We start from the raw sequence: 13,773 nt of genomic DNA, 5'->3' as shown, positions 1-13,773 counted from the left end.
AAAATTGCTGAATTTAAATAAAGTCACAGTGTTACAGGAAACAGTATAATGAATGTCATGCTCAAAGTTCTGATTTTTCACAATGTACTTTCCAATGAAGCAAAATCCCTCAGTTGGAGTCAATTTTCCTTTACTAGATAAATTTACTCTACTGATAACTTCTCTTAAAGAAGGGAAATTTTACCACTGGTAATTTTTACTTGTAATAATCTGTCTTAAAAGTATGACACAACGGATGCACAGCTCAACAAATTTATATACTGTAAAAGAAAGGATTTACTTTCACACTCTATTGGCTCAGGTTTTAGGCTGATACTAGGCAGAACTCCAAAATGCACCTATTTCTTTTTGATATACTTAGTTATTACAAACAGGTATTCCCACTCAGGCTTAACATTATGTAAGGGACCACCAGCAATGAATAGCTATCTGTAAGGATGCTTGTAACAGCTCAAAATTGCTATTTATGAAAATAACAAGGACATAAAAGCAATGTTTGGTTTAAATAGGAAATACAGACGGATGTATCTGCCTTGCGTGCCTCTTATACCCTCTCAGACTAGTTCTTACTGTTCTTTAAAAATACAATTACTTTAACCTGTTATTTGGTGGGTTTTTTTTATCTCATAAAAAAACCCACAACTATTTGGTGATGCAGCTTTTTAGAAAAGAAATTTAGGCAAAGGAATTCATTACTATTGCAAGGACTATCTTAAAATCAACAATATTCCAAGTCAAGATCAGTAGATGGTTACATTAACTACATGGAAAACGCTGATCTCCAAGCTCCTAGGTGCTGACTTCAAATAATTTGGAATATGTATGTTTTGTAGCCCTGTACAATTGTAACAGTCATTGAAAAGCTAAAGTTTCCTCCACTGTAATGATGCTTTATATTCATTCTTCAGATTATAGCTTTCTTTTTACGAAGGCCTTAGCATCTCTGCTCTTTTATGGACTGTTAGATCAGTCATTAGCATGCTCAGAAAGTCTGCATCTCTCTACAGTGTAAAGATACATAAAAAAACAAACAAAAAAAAACCCCAAACCCACAGCTTCACTTAAAAATTTATTTTTCTGTCATTGTAAGAAAACCAGAATTGCTACAAAAGCTTTGTAGGTTAGTAGTTACTGATGTTGTAGGAAGGCATTCAGTACTTACTGATTAAATATGCTTACTTTGGTTTTACTGAGCACTTCAGCAATTCCTAACAAATCTGCTCGTATAAACAATTTTTAAGGTAGAAATCACTGATCAAAGTATGAATCCCCTTTTGGGCAATCACATATGTATTCCTGACTAATACTTAAGTGGAAAACCCACTATCCTGGATCAATAACTTCCCCCTGCAAAGAGATAAAAAGTCATTGACAATGTTGTTGGCAATGAAGGACTCTAATTTAGAGTCCTTAATTGCCTTCTGTTTCTTATATTTCAATAGAAACAAAAAAAGAGTGAGATCATTGGAGCAAATTATTGTCTCTTCAAAACTACACCACACATTAATGCTGTTTTCAAGAATTACTGAGGCCACTCAACACTCAAGTGTCTTTGGACTAAAACCAAGCAGTTGAGCCAGCTAACTGACCAACATGTTCAGCAAAACACAAGAAGAAAAATAATACAGATGTACAACCCCCTATATCTCGGGGGGTGTGTGTGTGTACATAAACACACAGATATTCCAGAAGCCCAAAACAAAACCTCTAAAGAATAAAACTGAAGATGTTTTACTACACCTTGTTATTTCTAACATGGAAATGCACTTAAGAGATACAAACATTCAGTAACTACCAGAAACATCTGGCTAAACAGATGCTTTAATGCCATCATTTGTAAATTGCAGATCAAAGTAACTGTCTTGAGATTTCTTTCTATTAACTATTTAGTCAACTGTTTAATTTTTCATTTCCTTTTTAAAATTTTTTGAACTTTTATTTATCTTCAATATCACATGATAGGAAACAGCAATTATTTTCAAAAGAAACACATAGAAACCACTGTGAACAGAAGGTAAAAGGATATTACTCTCATCTTTAGGCTCCAGAAATGAAATCACTGTATTTACCTCTGCAACAGTTTTTATTCTGTTCTGCAAAATTTAAATACATGCTCAATATTCTGATTTGGAAAAAACAAAGCAAAACACAATATTTTAAAGAACAAAATGATTGCAGATTTAACTCTGCTTCCTCACAAATAGAGCATCAGATACCACAACAGTCTGACTAGTTTGCTTTGTACTCTAAAGTTAGTTTGCTATTATTTACTAAGAATTTACTGGTTTCACTGAAGTTGCCCACATGTCATGTTTTTTTCAGCTACATAGTTTTAAACAAATTCTGGGCTAAGAATTTTGATGAACTTGGCTCAGGATCAAAAAATTGAAAATAAGAATCTGGTTTATGGTTCTTAAGCTGTATTTTGGGCATGTGGAACTGCTGACCTGGAACTGTTCAAGGTTTTTCGAAGTGTATTTTCTGAAAATACTACCTTTTATTAATTTTAATTCTAAGAATAATTTGTAAAAATACAATAGTTACCATCCACATGCATATCTAGTTAGGCTAATGAGATTTTATTTCAACATGTGAAATATGAATATACTAAGAGAACAAGCTAGGTGGAGGTTTCCCCAGGAAAATGGGGCATCAGTCTTATGACTTATTGTTTACCAGCAGCAAGGATTCTTCTTGCTATAATTCTTCCCTGCATTATGGAAAACACCGACTAATATCTGCAGAAAGAAGGAGAAAGAGCTGGGGAAGCAGTAGTGCCGCATTGTAATGTCCCAAAAGATTTCATGGTCAAGCATGCCATCTCTGTCATTGGACACCACTAAGACAGAGGAATTTGTTTTTCTACATTTCCTGTTTTTTACTCAAGCTAAATACTTGAGATGTCTGTGGGCTTAAGACAGGGGAGAGAGGAGAGAATCACTTTTGCTAAAAAATCTAAAATACCTAAGACTTTTGAACTGTTGGGAAAGGAAAGCTAGAATGTCATTTTGAACAATTCCAACAGACCTTCCAGCAGACAGAAACCCATCTGCCTGTTGTGCCAAACAGGCCCTGAAGTACTTTCTTGGAAGTACTCAGTTTTCAAAACACATAAAATTCCATGTATAGACGTTCCTGTCTGCACAACCTGAGCTGAAGCATGCTCAGTTAAAACAACTTTCTATGGAATAAATAATAATTTATAATCATACCTGAAACTCATTTAATTCATCAGTGTTTTAACATTAATCTGATGCAATAATGGCAATCGATATGATGAACATTTAATTGTAGATTATATAAATTGACAAGGCTAAATTAGGTACCACTTGCTTTCAGTGGTAACAGAGTACAAAGCTTCAGCCTTAAGCTTTAATACATGCAAGAAGGAGCAATATTTCATATCTAGGGGCACATCTATATCGTGAATAAAGACTCATATGGATTAAGTACAGTGGTTCCACTGCCCAGCTTCCAGCAGGTACCAGCTTAAAGCTGTATAATTCTATTAACAATGTCAGAAAGACAATGTATTAGTGCAGGACTGTGCCAGATCTAATGCAACTACAGAATTTTCTGACAAGAGACATTTTGTGCCCTGGCAATTCAGAGCAATCATTGAGCATTTTGCACCCTCTCAAGCAGACATAGCCCTGGATTGTGTAAAAAAAAAACAACAAACCCCAACATTGACCATTGACATATTTAACTGAGTAGTGAATATTTTTACACTAAAGCCCAAATCAATTAAAACTGCTTTAGAGATTTTCATGATAAACTAGCAAGTGAATCACAACCATCTTCAGTAATAAGAAACTTCAAATTGTGTCCCTGATCTCCACTGATATTGCTGTGTTTGTGTTTGGTCTTTTTTATTTATTTATTTATTTTATATTACCACCCGAAAATATACAGGGAAAATATATTAGGAAGTTATTACTGACATCTAGGCAAGGACTAGTTCTTAAGTAAATCATTGTTTTCCCTATTAAATTCTACTACTTATGAAACCGAAGTAATTAACCCATCAAAGAGCTGGGTTGCACAAACCTCTACTAGTTGTTTCAGAGACACATTACGTTGATAATCAGTGCACCTAGCTTTACTGTTGTTACATATCTGGAAAGAATGGCTGTCTTAGTAATTTCCAGCAATCAGTGCTTGTCTAAGTATGATATTCAAAGTCCCCAGGTCTCCAAAGTGTCGTTAAAGCAGCTGCACAAATGACAAATCTAGACCACACGTGATCCTCCAAGAACTGCCCTGCCGTAAGTTAGTCAAAGAGTAAAAATACTCCTTTCTACATTTGAATAATTTCCTTCTTACCATTTTTGTTGCCAGCAATATGAACAAAGGAAACAAAATACTTAGAAGATTTGTGGGGTTTGTTTTGTTTCTTTGCTTTTAAGACTGAGTTTTAAACCTACAATATTTTTCAAGAGGAAAGTACCTCCTTTCACCACTGGCAATATCCTGAATTACTACAGATAAAGTTAACCTTTTCAGTTCACAGAATTCACAGAATTGTTAGGGTTGGAAGGGACCTCTGGAGATCATCTAGTCCAACCCTCCTGCCAGAGCAGGGTCACCTACAGCACATTACACAGGACAGCGTCCAGGCGGGTTTTGAATGTCTCCAGAGTGGGAGACTCCATCACCTCTCTGGGCAGCCTGTTCCAGTGCTCCACTACCCTCAAAGTAAAGAAGTTCCTTCTCATGTTAAGATGGAACTTCCTATTTTCAAGTTTATGCCCATTACCCCTCGTCCTATCACTGGGTGCCACTGAAAAAAGACTGCTCCCATCCCCCTGGCACCCTCCCATTAAGTATTTGTATGTATTAATAAGATCCCCCCTCAATCTTCTTTTCTCTAGACTAAAGAGACCCAAGTCCCTCAGCCTTTCCTCATAAGAAAGGTGCTCCAGTCCCCTAATCATCTTCGTTGCCCTTTGCTGGACCCTCTCCAGCAGTTCCCTGTCTTTCTTGAACTGGGGAGCCCAGAACTGGACACAGTACTCCAGATGCGGCCTCTCCAGGACAGAGTAGAGGGGGAGGATGACCTCCCTCGACCTACTGGCCACACTCTTCTTGATGCCCCCCAGGATGCCATTCGCCTTCTTGGCCGCCAGGGCACATTGATGTCTCATGGTCATCCTGTTGTCCACCAGGACTCCCAAGTCCCTCTCCACAGAGCTGTTCTCCAGGAGGTCAGCCCCCAACCTGTACTGGTGCATGGGGTTATTCCTCCCCAGGTGCAGTACCCTACACTTACCCTTGTTGAACTTCATAAGGTTTCTTTCTGCCCAACTCTCCAGCCTGGCGAGGTCACGCTGTAAGGCAGCACAGCCTTCTGGCGTGTCAGCCACTCCTCCCAGTTTTGTGTCATCAGCAAACTTGCTGATGGTACACTCTATCCCTTCATCCAGATCATTGATGAATATGTTGAACAAAACTGGGCCCAGTACTGACCCCTGAGGGACACCACTTGTTACTAACCTCCAACTAGACTCTGCGCCACTAACCACAACCCTCTGAGCTCTATCTGTAAGCCAGTTCCTTACAAACAAACCTAAGAAATCTATTACAATTGCAGGCTTAGAATATCAGTGAGCACCCAACTTTTGAAAAAAAAAAAAAAAAAATGTATTCTATATACCTATATACTACACAGATATTGTAAGACTGGTAGCATTTGAGCATTTAGCATTTGTAGCTAAATCACATCACAGTTCCATAAGGACTATTCAGCTTTAGGGGCAGAATAATTTCTATTACTATTACTTCTAAGTTAGCAGTATAACTTGATTTGCTATACACAAAGCAAACACGCACACACTTATTTGAGTATTTTATGAATGTTTGCATTTCTCATTAGAAGCCAGAACACCTTTTTGTTTCCAGTCTAAATGCACTGATTTCCTGCAGATACTTTCACTTACCATTATTCCTCATTTACATCTAGGAATATTTGTTGTGATGTAACATACATAATGTAAAGCAATTGGAATTTGTACTTCTCCACTTTTACTGGGGTACAGTATTACCAAAAAAACACTTTTTTTTTTTCCTGAAAAAAGTGACATTCAACTTTTCCACAGCTTTCTCTAACAACATTTGCTTATTCCTATACAAAACATTCCAAACAATGTTTCATCTTAAAGATTTGCAATTTGCTGTTTAGCAAAATAACTTTAGTGTATCAATGACTACGTAGAATATGATAATATTCATTTTAATTTACTCTCAAGAGGGAAAAAACCCAACATGCACTTTATTTACTATAAAAACAGATGGACTGTTACTGGCTCAGTTCCCAACTTACCGACTACATCTATTTTCAAATGTTAGCATTTAAATTAGATTACCCCATATTCTTCAGACTTGTTTTTTGTTTATGTTTCAGAGTTGTTTCGGGAAACACTACTGCGTTCTCAACATTGAGTAAGAATGTAGAAGGGAAAGGTTTTCTCGGAGTAAGCCTTGTCACCATCTACAACAAACATCAACGGGAATGCATTTTGACAACCAAGTGTAGGGGAAGCGGAGAACGGCTGTCCTGCAGACACCGGGGCACTGAGCCCCAGTGCTGCGGATACGTGGCTGCTTCTGCTGACACGGTTAACAGTACGTAAAAACGCTGCTGAATTCCCAAAAGCTATTCATTAGCTTGTGGACCCGGTTAATGTAATATGTTCTTGAAAAAAATCCTACTTTGCTCTGCATAACTTAACTATGACTACTGAGTGGGCCGGTGGCCACCTTTGATACAGCTGACACTGAGTGTGCAGCAGCCCAGAGAGCCGCACACGCGCGCCTTGTTTTTTCTGCGGACAAGCGTTGGACCACACTGTCGCCACAAGCCCGGTGAAGCCACACTTTAGCTGCAAGTGAGAGCAAAAATTTCCTGTCCGTGGGATCTTTCACACCAGTGTATCTGTTTATCTAGAAGAATACTACATGCATCAAATGGAAGTAATTAAGCATGCCCACAATACCAATTATATCATTATAGGTCGGCTGAACTTACTGAAACTGGCATACACACACTTGCACACACCTCAGAGACATTCCTCCCACTGATAGACTCTAAACTGATTCAAACAAAGGCTGAAGATTGATTTGGCTTCAAAAAGGGAAGCCAACAGTCAAATCTTAGTCAGACTTGGAACTTTTTTGGGGTGTGTCACCATGTTTGCACAGCTTTCAGCTATTCCACTGATGTTTCGGGCTACCTAACGAAGGAAACCTCATTCTGGAAGGCACGGTACTGCAGGTATAGCACTGTGCTCGCACAAAGGCATTGACTGCCTTATCTTGAGTGCATCACCTTCAGACGGCTGCTGGCAGTTTTTGAGCAAGTAAGATCACACAGATCTGTTTGCAAAAGGTTGCAAAATCTGTTGCAGACAAGCCACTAACTCTTGGTTCCGGTTTAACGCTCACTGCTTAAATTTCTGTACTGAGAAGCCAAATGTGTGGCTATTGACATTATTCAAGAAACTTGCATGCATAATTAAGAGCATAAAAATCAACAGTCACCATCATAATCTATTCTTTTTTGTTCAATTAGAAACACATCTAGAAGGAAAAAAACCCACAACTTCAAAATGCACACTAAATTTATAATAAGCAGAAAATACTTTGATTAATTCTGAATCAAATAAGAAATTCTACTGCGTAACTGAATTCAGCAGGGATATCACCTAGCTGAGTACTTACTGGGCACCTAGTGAAATGGTCCAATCTTCTACCAAAACTTGCACAATCAGTAAGTGTCCACCTCACAGACAGAAAAAAATTACTCTGTAGTTGCACAGCTTCTAAAAGTAACAAATATGCTGGCACTGCATTGATAGTGTATCAGTACACTTCTTGTCAAAATCTCAAGGAAGAATTGCCCATAGTTACACAGCAATCCTTTCCCACAAGAACAGGTGCAGGGCTTTCGTAATTTTCGTACAGGTCCTTTTCCCTGTTTTGTAGCGACAGTATTAGCTTGATAAATACTTTCTTCATTTGCTATCCCCACCAGTCTGCCTAAACCAACTCAGATATCCCTTATCTATTTGTTGTTCTGTTTCCTTCATGTGAGATGAGAACCATGGTCAAAGGATCACCTGACTTTGTTGTTCTGGTTGATTTTTAACAAACATAGTAAGAACAGTTCTGTTTAGAGGAGGAAATTTAAAATCTCTTGAATATACTACATACCAGTTCCTTTGCTCACATATGGAGGCTTGAAGAATTTCACAATGCCATACAAATTCACTACAGTTCCATCTTTAAGATGATTCAGAGGAGTATACACGTATTTTGGTGCAACAGACTGGAAAGGCATGATAAAATTAGGGAACAAGAAAAAATTATTCAGACATTCACCCAGATTCTTTTCTTTTAACACTATGCACCCTCAGATATGCTTTATTTCATCTTAAAAAACAAGAAAGGTTATCTATTTCCTTCTATCTTATTCACTTTAGAAACTCTAAAGATAAATATATATATATTCACAGGCAATAAAGCATACAAGACTTGCTTCCATTTCTTCTTGTGATTGTATCTTCATTACAATACACTAACCAGTCAGTTAAAGTAAGTTTCAATATATGAAATAGGTGAATAATAGTAATTATAATAAAGAATGATGGAAAGCAATTTTTTACTGATTGATTTTAACATGTCCATCCAAAGGGCACATACATAAATAATTTTGTAATTCTAATTGGCTGTGTCACTGCACAGAATCACTGTCTGGGGGTGGTTGGGTTTACCTCTCACAGCCATTGCGTAAGTCTTGCTATTAAAATAGCATACTTGTTGGAAGAAATTAAGGTCTACCTTCTACTGTTTAAGGACTACTCTCCTCTCATCTTAAGGTTACATTATATGCTGATTAGTCGCTCTTAAAGAATACAAGTTCTGCCAAACTGACTGAAAACTTCTTTTCAAGTACTATATTGGGGGAAAAAATTGAAACTCTTCATAAAATTAACACAAAGTCAAGCTGTGTCATCTTTGGGACTAAATCTTTAACTTTATGATAAAGAACAATAAAATTTCATACACCAATTTCTATGCCTTTAATATACTATTTCCTCGAGAATTTTTATTTAGACACATAAAGGCTTGTTCCAAATGGCAATCAAAAGAAATGTTAAGACCAGTACATGAAGTCAATTCTAATTCAAAGGAAGATTCATATTTCCAGCTTTTTAAAGCATCTTCTTTAGAGTGGAAGTTACCTTTCTAGTTTATATTTCCTAAACCAACATGCAGCCTATTTTGGGATCAAGATGGGAACAATACTGCAACTACAGAAAAAGTACTACTTTTTCATATTTTATCCTGTTTTCCAGGCATATTATTTGCAAAATTAAAAGCTAAACAAATGACTGCTGGGATAAGAGTATGGAATTAAAACAAACAGAAGAGAAAAAAAATTCCACACATTTTTATTTACATGCAGTTAGTTGCACACGGTTTAAAAACATCCCAAATATAAACTCACCACAGATGCAGTTTCTGAAGCAGCAGTTGTTCTTGATATAGAATAAATCTGAGGAGAGAAAAAATAGCATACTCTGATTACAAAATTGAAGGCATTGCAAATTTAACAAGATTTGATTATGCTAAAGCAAATATAATGCTATAAGCAAATACAAAACAGCAGTATAGACACTTTTGGTATGTGAACCACCTCTGAAACTAGTAAAATTTTATCCTACAGAAAAAAATAAAATCATATTTACTCCAACTGCACTCAGACAAAGCTATTTTAAGTAACACATACATTTTCTAAATCAGAAATGCACTTTGTTGAATATAAGTCAGGTCACATTAGCAGAGTCGGCATTTGAAAGTTGGAGGCTGCAAATTTAAAGCTGTACTTTATAACAGTGAATTGCTTAACAGAGAACTTAAATGGATTTAGGTTGTGTACATGTCGATGCTTAGAACAGGTCTACTCTCAGTGGCTCGTTACTCTCCTTTGGGAAAAAATCATAAATGGTCAAGGAAAATTCATCAGAACGGGATAAACTCTGTACAAAGGTAGTTCCTAAGCTTTTAGAGACATGCTTATAAGCCAGATTTATCTTCAGCATCAGGTCTTTTGAAGAACTCATGGTGATGATTGACGTAATGCCAAGACGTCCCCACGCTCTAATGAGAGAGGCAGAGCTCCGCTGCCCTCCGGCTGCAACACCACAGCCTCTCTGCCGGACACGGAGTCCCGTGTCACAGCCGCGCATCGCCCCCGCAGTGCAGGCTCCTGCCAGGGATCCGGTTTTGCTCTCGCCCTCAACCGCATTTTTGAAGCTAATTTTACTTCCATTTATTCCTTTTCAATAGTTGGGTGAACAGTTATCACTGAGAAAGTGAAGCAGACAAAAAATTCGCATCATTTGTATTAATTTTAAGCATTCAATGAGTGTGACAGTAAATTAAGTGCCACAAGCTCCATTCTGTGGTCAACGATGAGAGAGATGCTTCCTCAGCGTAACCTACACATTCAGTGAGTTGCACATCTTCCTTGGGTTTAGATTGCGTGTCGTGAGGTCCTGCCAATACTCAACGGCATGCCTCATATAGTGCCTAAAATTTACGTACATTTAGTTTAGACACGTTCTCACAGAATTCACAGAATCACAGAATGGTTAGGGTTGGAAGGGACCTCTGGAGATCATCTAGTCTCCCTGACTCAGAACACAGTTTTGCTATTATCTACAGTGAAACATACTTTTTCTACCTATATATCATCATTATCAACAGATATCAACATGAAACAGTCTGCACTATAATTTTAATTACTTTGTTTCTCATTGAGCTGCATGCCAAGCTTGAATAATCTACAGAGGTCAATTCTGGAAAAAAATACCTTTCTGAAATAAAAAAAATTATATTAAATTTTAAATTATTGTCAGATAACAATTATATAGAAAAAAGTTCAAACCTTGACATTGGCACACAATTTATTTTAGTAAGTCCCTTTTATATGTGATTTTGTGTTTAAGTTTTTATAATTATTTCGAGTTTGTTTGAAAATTTGAGGGATAGGCTCAAAGGAATCACCATATAGTGTAATGCTATATTTTTCTCCAGTGAACATGCCTTTTCCTTTTCACTGACTACAGAACAGAGTTTGCAGCACTGTCACTGAGAGTTTAGTACAATGCCATCGTCCTTCTTTTTAACAGTAGTAGACAATTACAGTCATCAAAAACATGCCACACTTTCTCACCAGAAGCCCATAACTGTTGGGATAACTTTCATAAGAAATATCTCACTGAAGCATACAACAAATTTTTTTGAAACCTTCATTTCGTTCCACACCCAGTCCCTCCCCAACTACAGGCTTCCAAATGTAGAATACACTAAGTCTTCTGTAATTTTTATAAGTCCTATAACCTTAAAAATACTAATGTTTAGGCTTAAAAAGGGTGGCAAATGTTTCTTGAAGCAAAGACACAGTGGCCACAACAAACATGAACTGCTGATGTATTACCACAGACAAATAGAAGCAGCAGCAGAACGCTCCCATATCTCCGCTCCCATCTCTCAACAGGTGGAAGCATTTACAAACAGTATTGATGTGAGAACAGTACAAAAGAACAAGTATTTTCCTCAGAAAAAAGGGGTGTAATTCTCTCTTAAAAATTAAGAATCTAGGAAGCCACGTATTTCAAGGGCAAAGTATAACGTTGTGAGTTAAAGCAGTACAAACCTGTAACCCAGAGAAAACTAAAAAGGATAAACCCAAGATCACTCCTGCACCCTCCACCTTGTCTGCATTACTGCATTGGGTTATGCACAAGAACGGCTTGAACAGCTCCAGGGATTTATCTAAAGCCAACTAAGGTCAAATTTCTTCACTCAACAAGGGGAAATTTACCTGGGAGGCCTGAGATAATTTGGGTCTCGCACGGATATGGGTATTATAAAATTGTACGCATACACACACACAGATGTGTTCTGATCATTTCCTGACGGGCATGCTAAAATAATTTGCAGTACTTCAGATTCTAATACATTTTATTGTTTTTTTTTCTTCTACTGTAAAGCAAAATGTTAATGTTGGTATTTGGAAAAAAAAAAAAAGGTAAGAAAAAGTTGGGTACCCACGCACATAAATGGCTGATCCAGCTTCTTCTGACACCTCCAGGTGGCAACTGTGTCTACCATCCTCTCTTGCTGTAGGCGATTTTGCCAACTTAAATCCTGCAACTACGCAGGTGTCCTATGGGGACAGAGTGATAAACAGATGATTACACAGGCTGTACCACGTACTCTATTTTAAGAGCGTGTGATGCGAATTTTCACCCTCAAGCCTCAAGATACTCAAGAAAGAAAAATCCTGAACAAATTCTAAACACTGCCTTTAAGTTTCTCTATTTAGTTCTTCTACCCACGGAACGCATACTTCCAACCAATGCCAGCAAGCATTTTTTTTTTTTTCAAATTCTGCTAAAATTTTCACACTTTTGATGCTATTGTGACGGAGTGCTAATTTTGACAAGGGCTAGAGGGGAAGCGTCACACTGAATAAAGCAAAAGAATCATTCCCCTTCAAATGTACTGAAGACCGACGCCTTTCTGGGTAAGCTTAACTAAGCTAGAAAAGGAATCATACATCAGATCAGCAGTGACAAAACACTCTTTACTCAGAGTTTATTTATTAGTGAGTTACAGCTGCACTTTGAAGAGACTCTCCTTGTGGATGTTTTCTGGTTTGGTTGGATTAACATTTTCCAATTTCTTCCTTATGGGTCCAATAGGTAGGTCAAACAATAGGTAGGTTTCTGGTAGCAAAAGAGACATTACAAACTTCTCTGGCATCACTCCTGAGATTCTGGCACACGAAGCAATTGCATTTGCAACTGCATTTTCACTTTGGTATAAAGTTCCTCAGACACCACAAAGTGAACACGAAAAGGATGATTTAAGGGGTAAATGATTTAAAAATCATTTAAGTCCCTGCAGCAGCTCACCTTTTTAGCAGCAACCTTACAAAAAAAAAGAAAAAAAGGGAAAAAAAGAGACAAGACAAAAAACACATTTAGGAGATAGAGATGAAAAGAAAGGTATCTGACAAAACAAAGGTAACGCTGGGAACTTTGACACAATGTAAAGCCCCTTTGTAGTCAGCTCCTTTGGTACCAGATCTGTATAGCAAGGCTTTACCAGTGTGATCCATTCCAATAAACATATTAGAGACTGAACCCTATTTCTATTCGACCTTCTACCGAAAGCACTTCAATAAGCTTTACCGAATGACTTTTGTTGATGTGTTTATTTGATTACAACAAATAAAAGAGTTTTCTGATTAAAGATGACAGTTTTAGCCAAATAATGCACTACGATGCCTATTTTTTGCTATTTCAGCAAACTGACAAGGCTACTCTAAATGATTTAAGATCCAAAACCGTAATGTTTTGTCCAAGAAAAAGAAAGTCTGCTATCTTAAGTGACAGTGAGATATTTAGTTATTAAAGGATTTGCAAAAAAAACCCCAACAAACCAAACTGCAGAAAACATAAGTTTAATCAGACAGTTTAACACGCAACGATACGACTCAGGGCATGGTGATTTTCAGATAGCATCATAAATGGGAATATAACGTATATTTTTACTAAAAGTAAATATTTAAGTCACCTAAGTGTAAGCCATACTCAGAGCTAAGTAAGTTAAAAGGGATCAAAACAATTAGACAACTCAATATTCCTTGCACCTGGAACACACCACCCTGCTAACAAATATTAAAGTTGTTTCACTCTT

At 37.2% G+C, this 13,773-nt stretch overlaps 1 protein-coding gene across 1 annotated transcript in view; it reads right to left on the bottom strand.

Moving 5' to 3' along the window:
- Positions 1-13,773, bottom strand: part of POT1 (protection of telomeres 1) — a 64,672-nt gene that overhangs the window by 40,994 nt on the left and 9,905 nt on the right. The window contains exons 4-6 of the mRNA XM_009883657.1: positions 12,125-12,235; positions 9,509-9,556; positions 8,212-8,326 (exon numbers count right to left, since the gene is read on the bottom strand). Coding sequence (XP_009881959.1) covers positions 8,212-8,326; positions 9,509-9,556; positions 12,125-12,235 — 274 coding nt within the window. The remainder of the gene's footprint in view (positions 1-8,211; positions 8,327-9,508; positions 9,557-12,124; positions 12,236-13,773) is intronic.

This window comes from Charadrius vociferus, unplaced genomic scaffold (genome assembly GCF_000708025.1).
Source record: "Charadrius vociferus isolate BGI_N301 unplaced genomic scaffold, ASM70802v2 scaffold43, whole genome shotgun sequence".
Taxonomy (NCBI): Eukaryota; Metazoa; Chordata; class Aves; order Charadriiformes; family Charadriidae; genus Charadrius; species Charadrius vociferus.
Note: the sequence above shows the minus strand (reverse complement) of the source record. Positions and strands in the feature narration are given on the sequence as shown.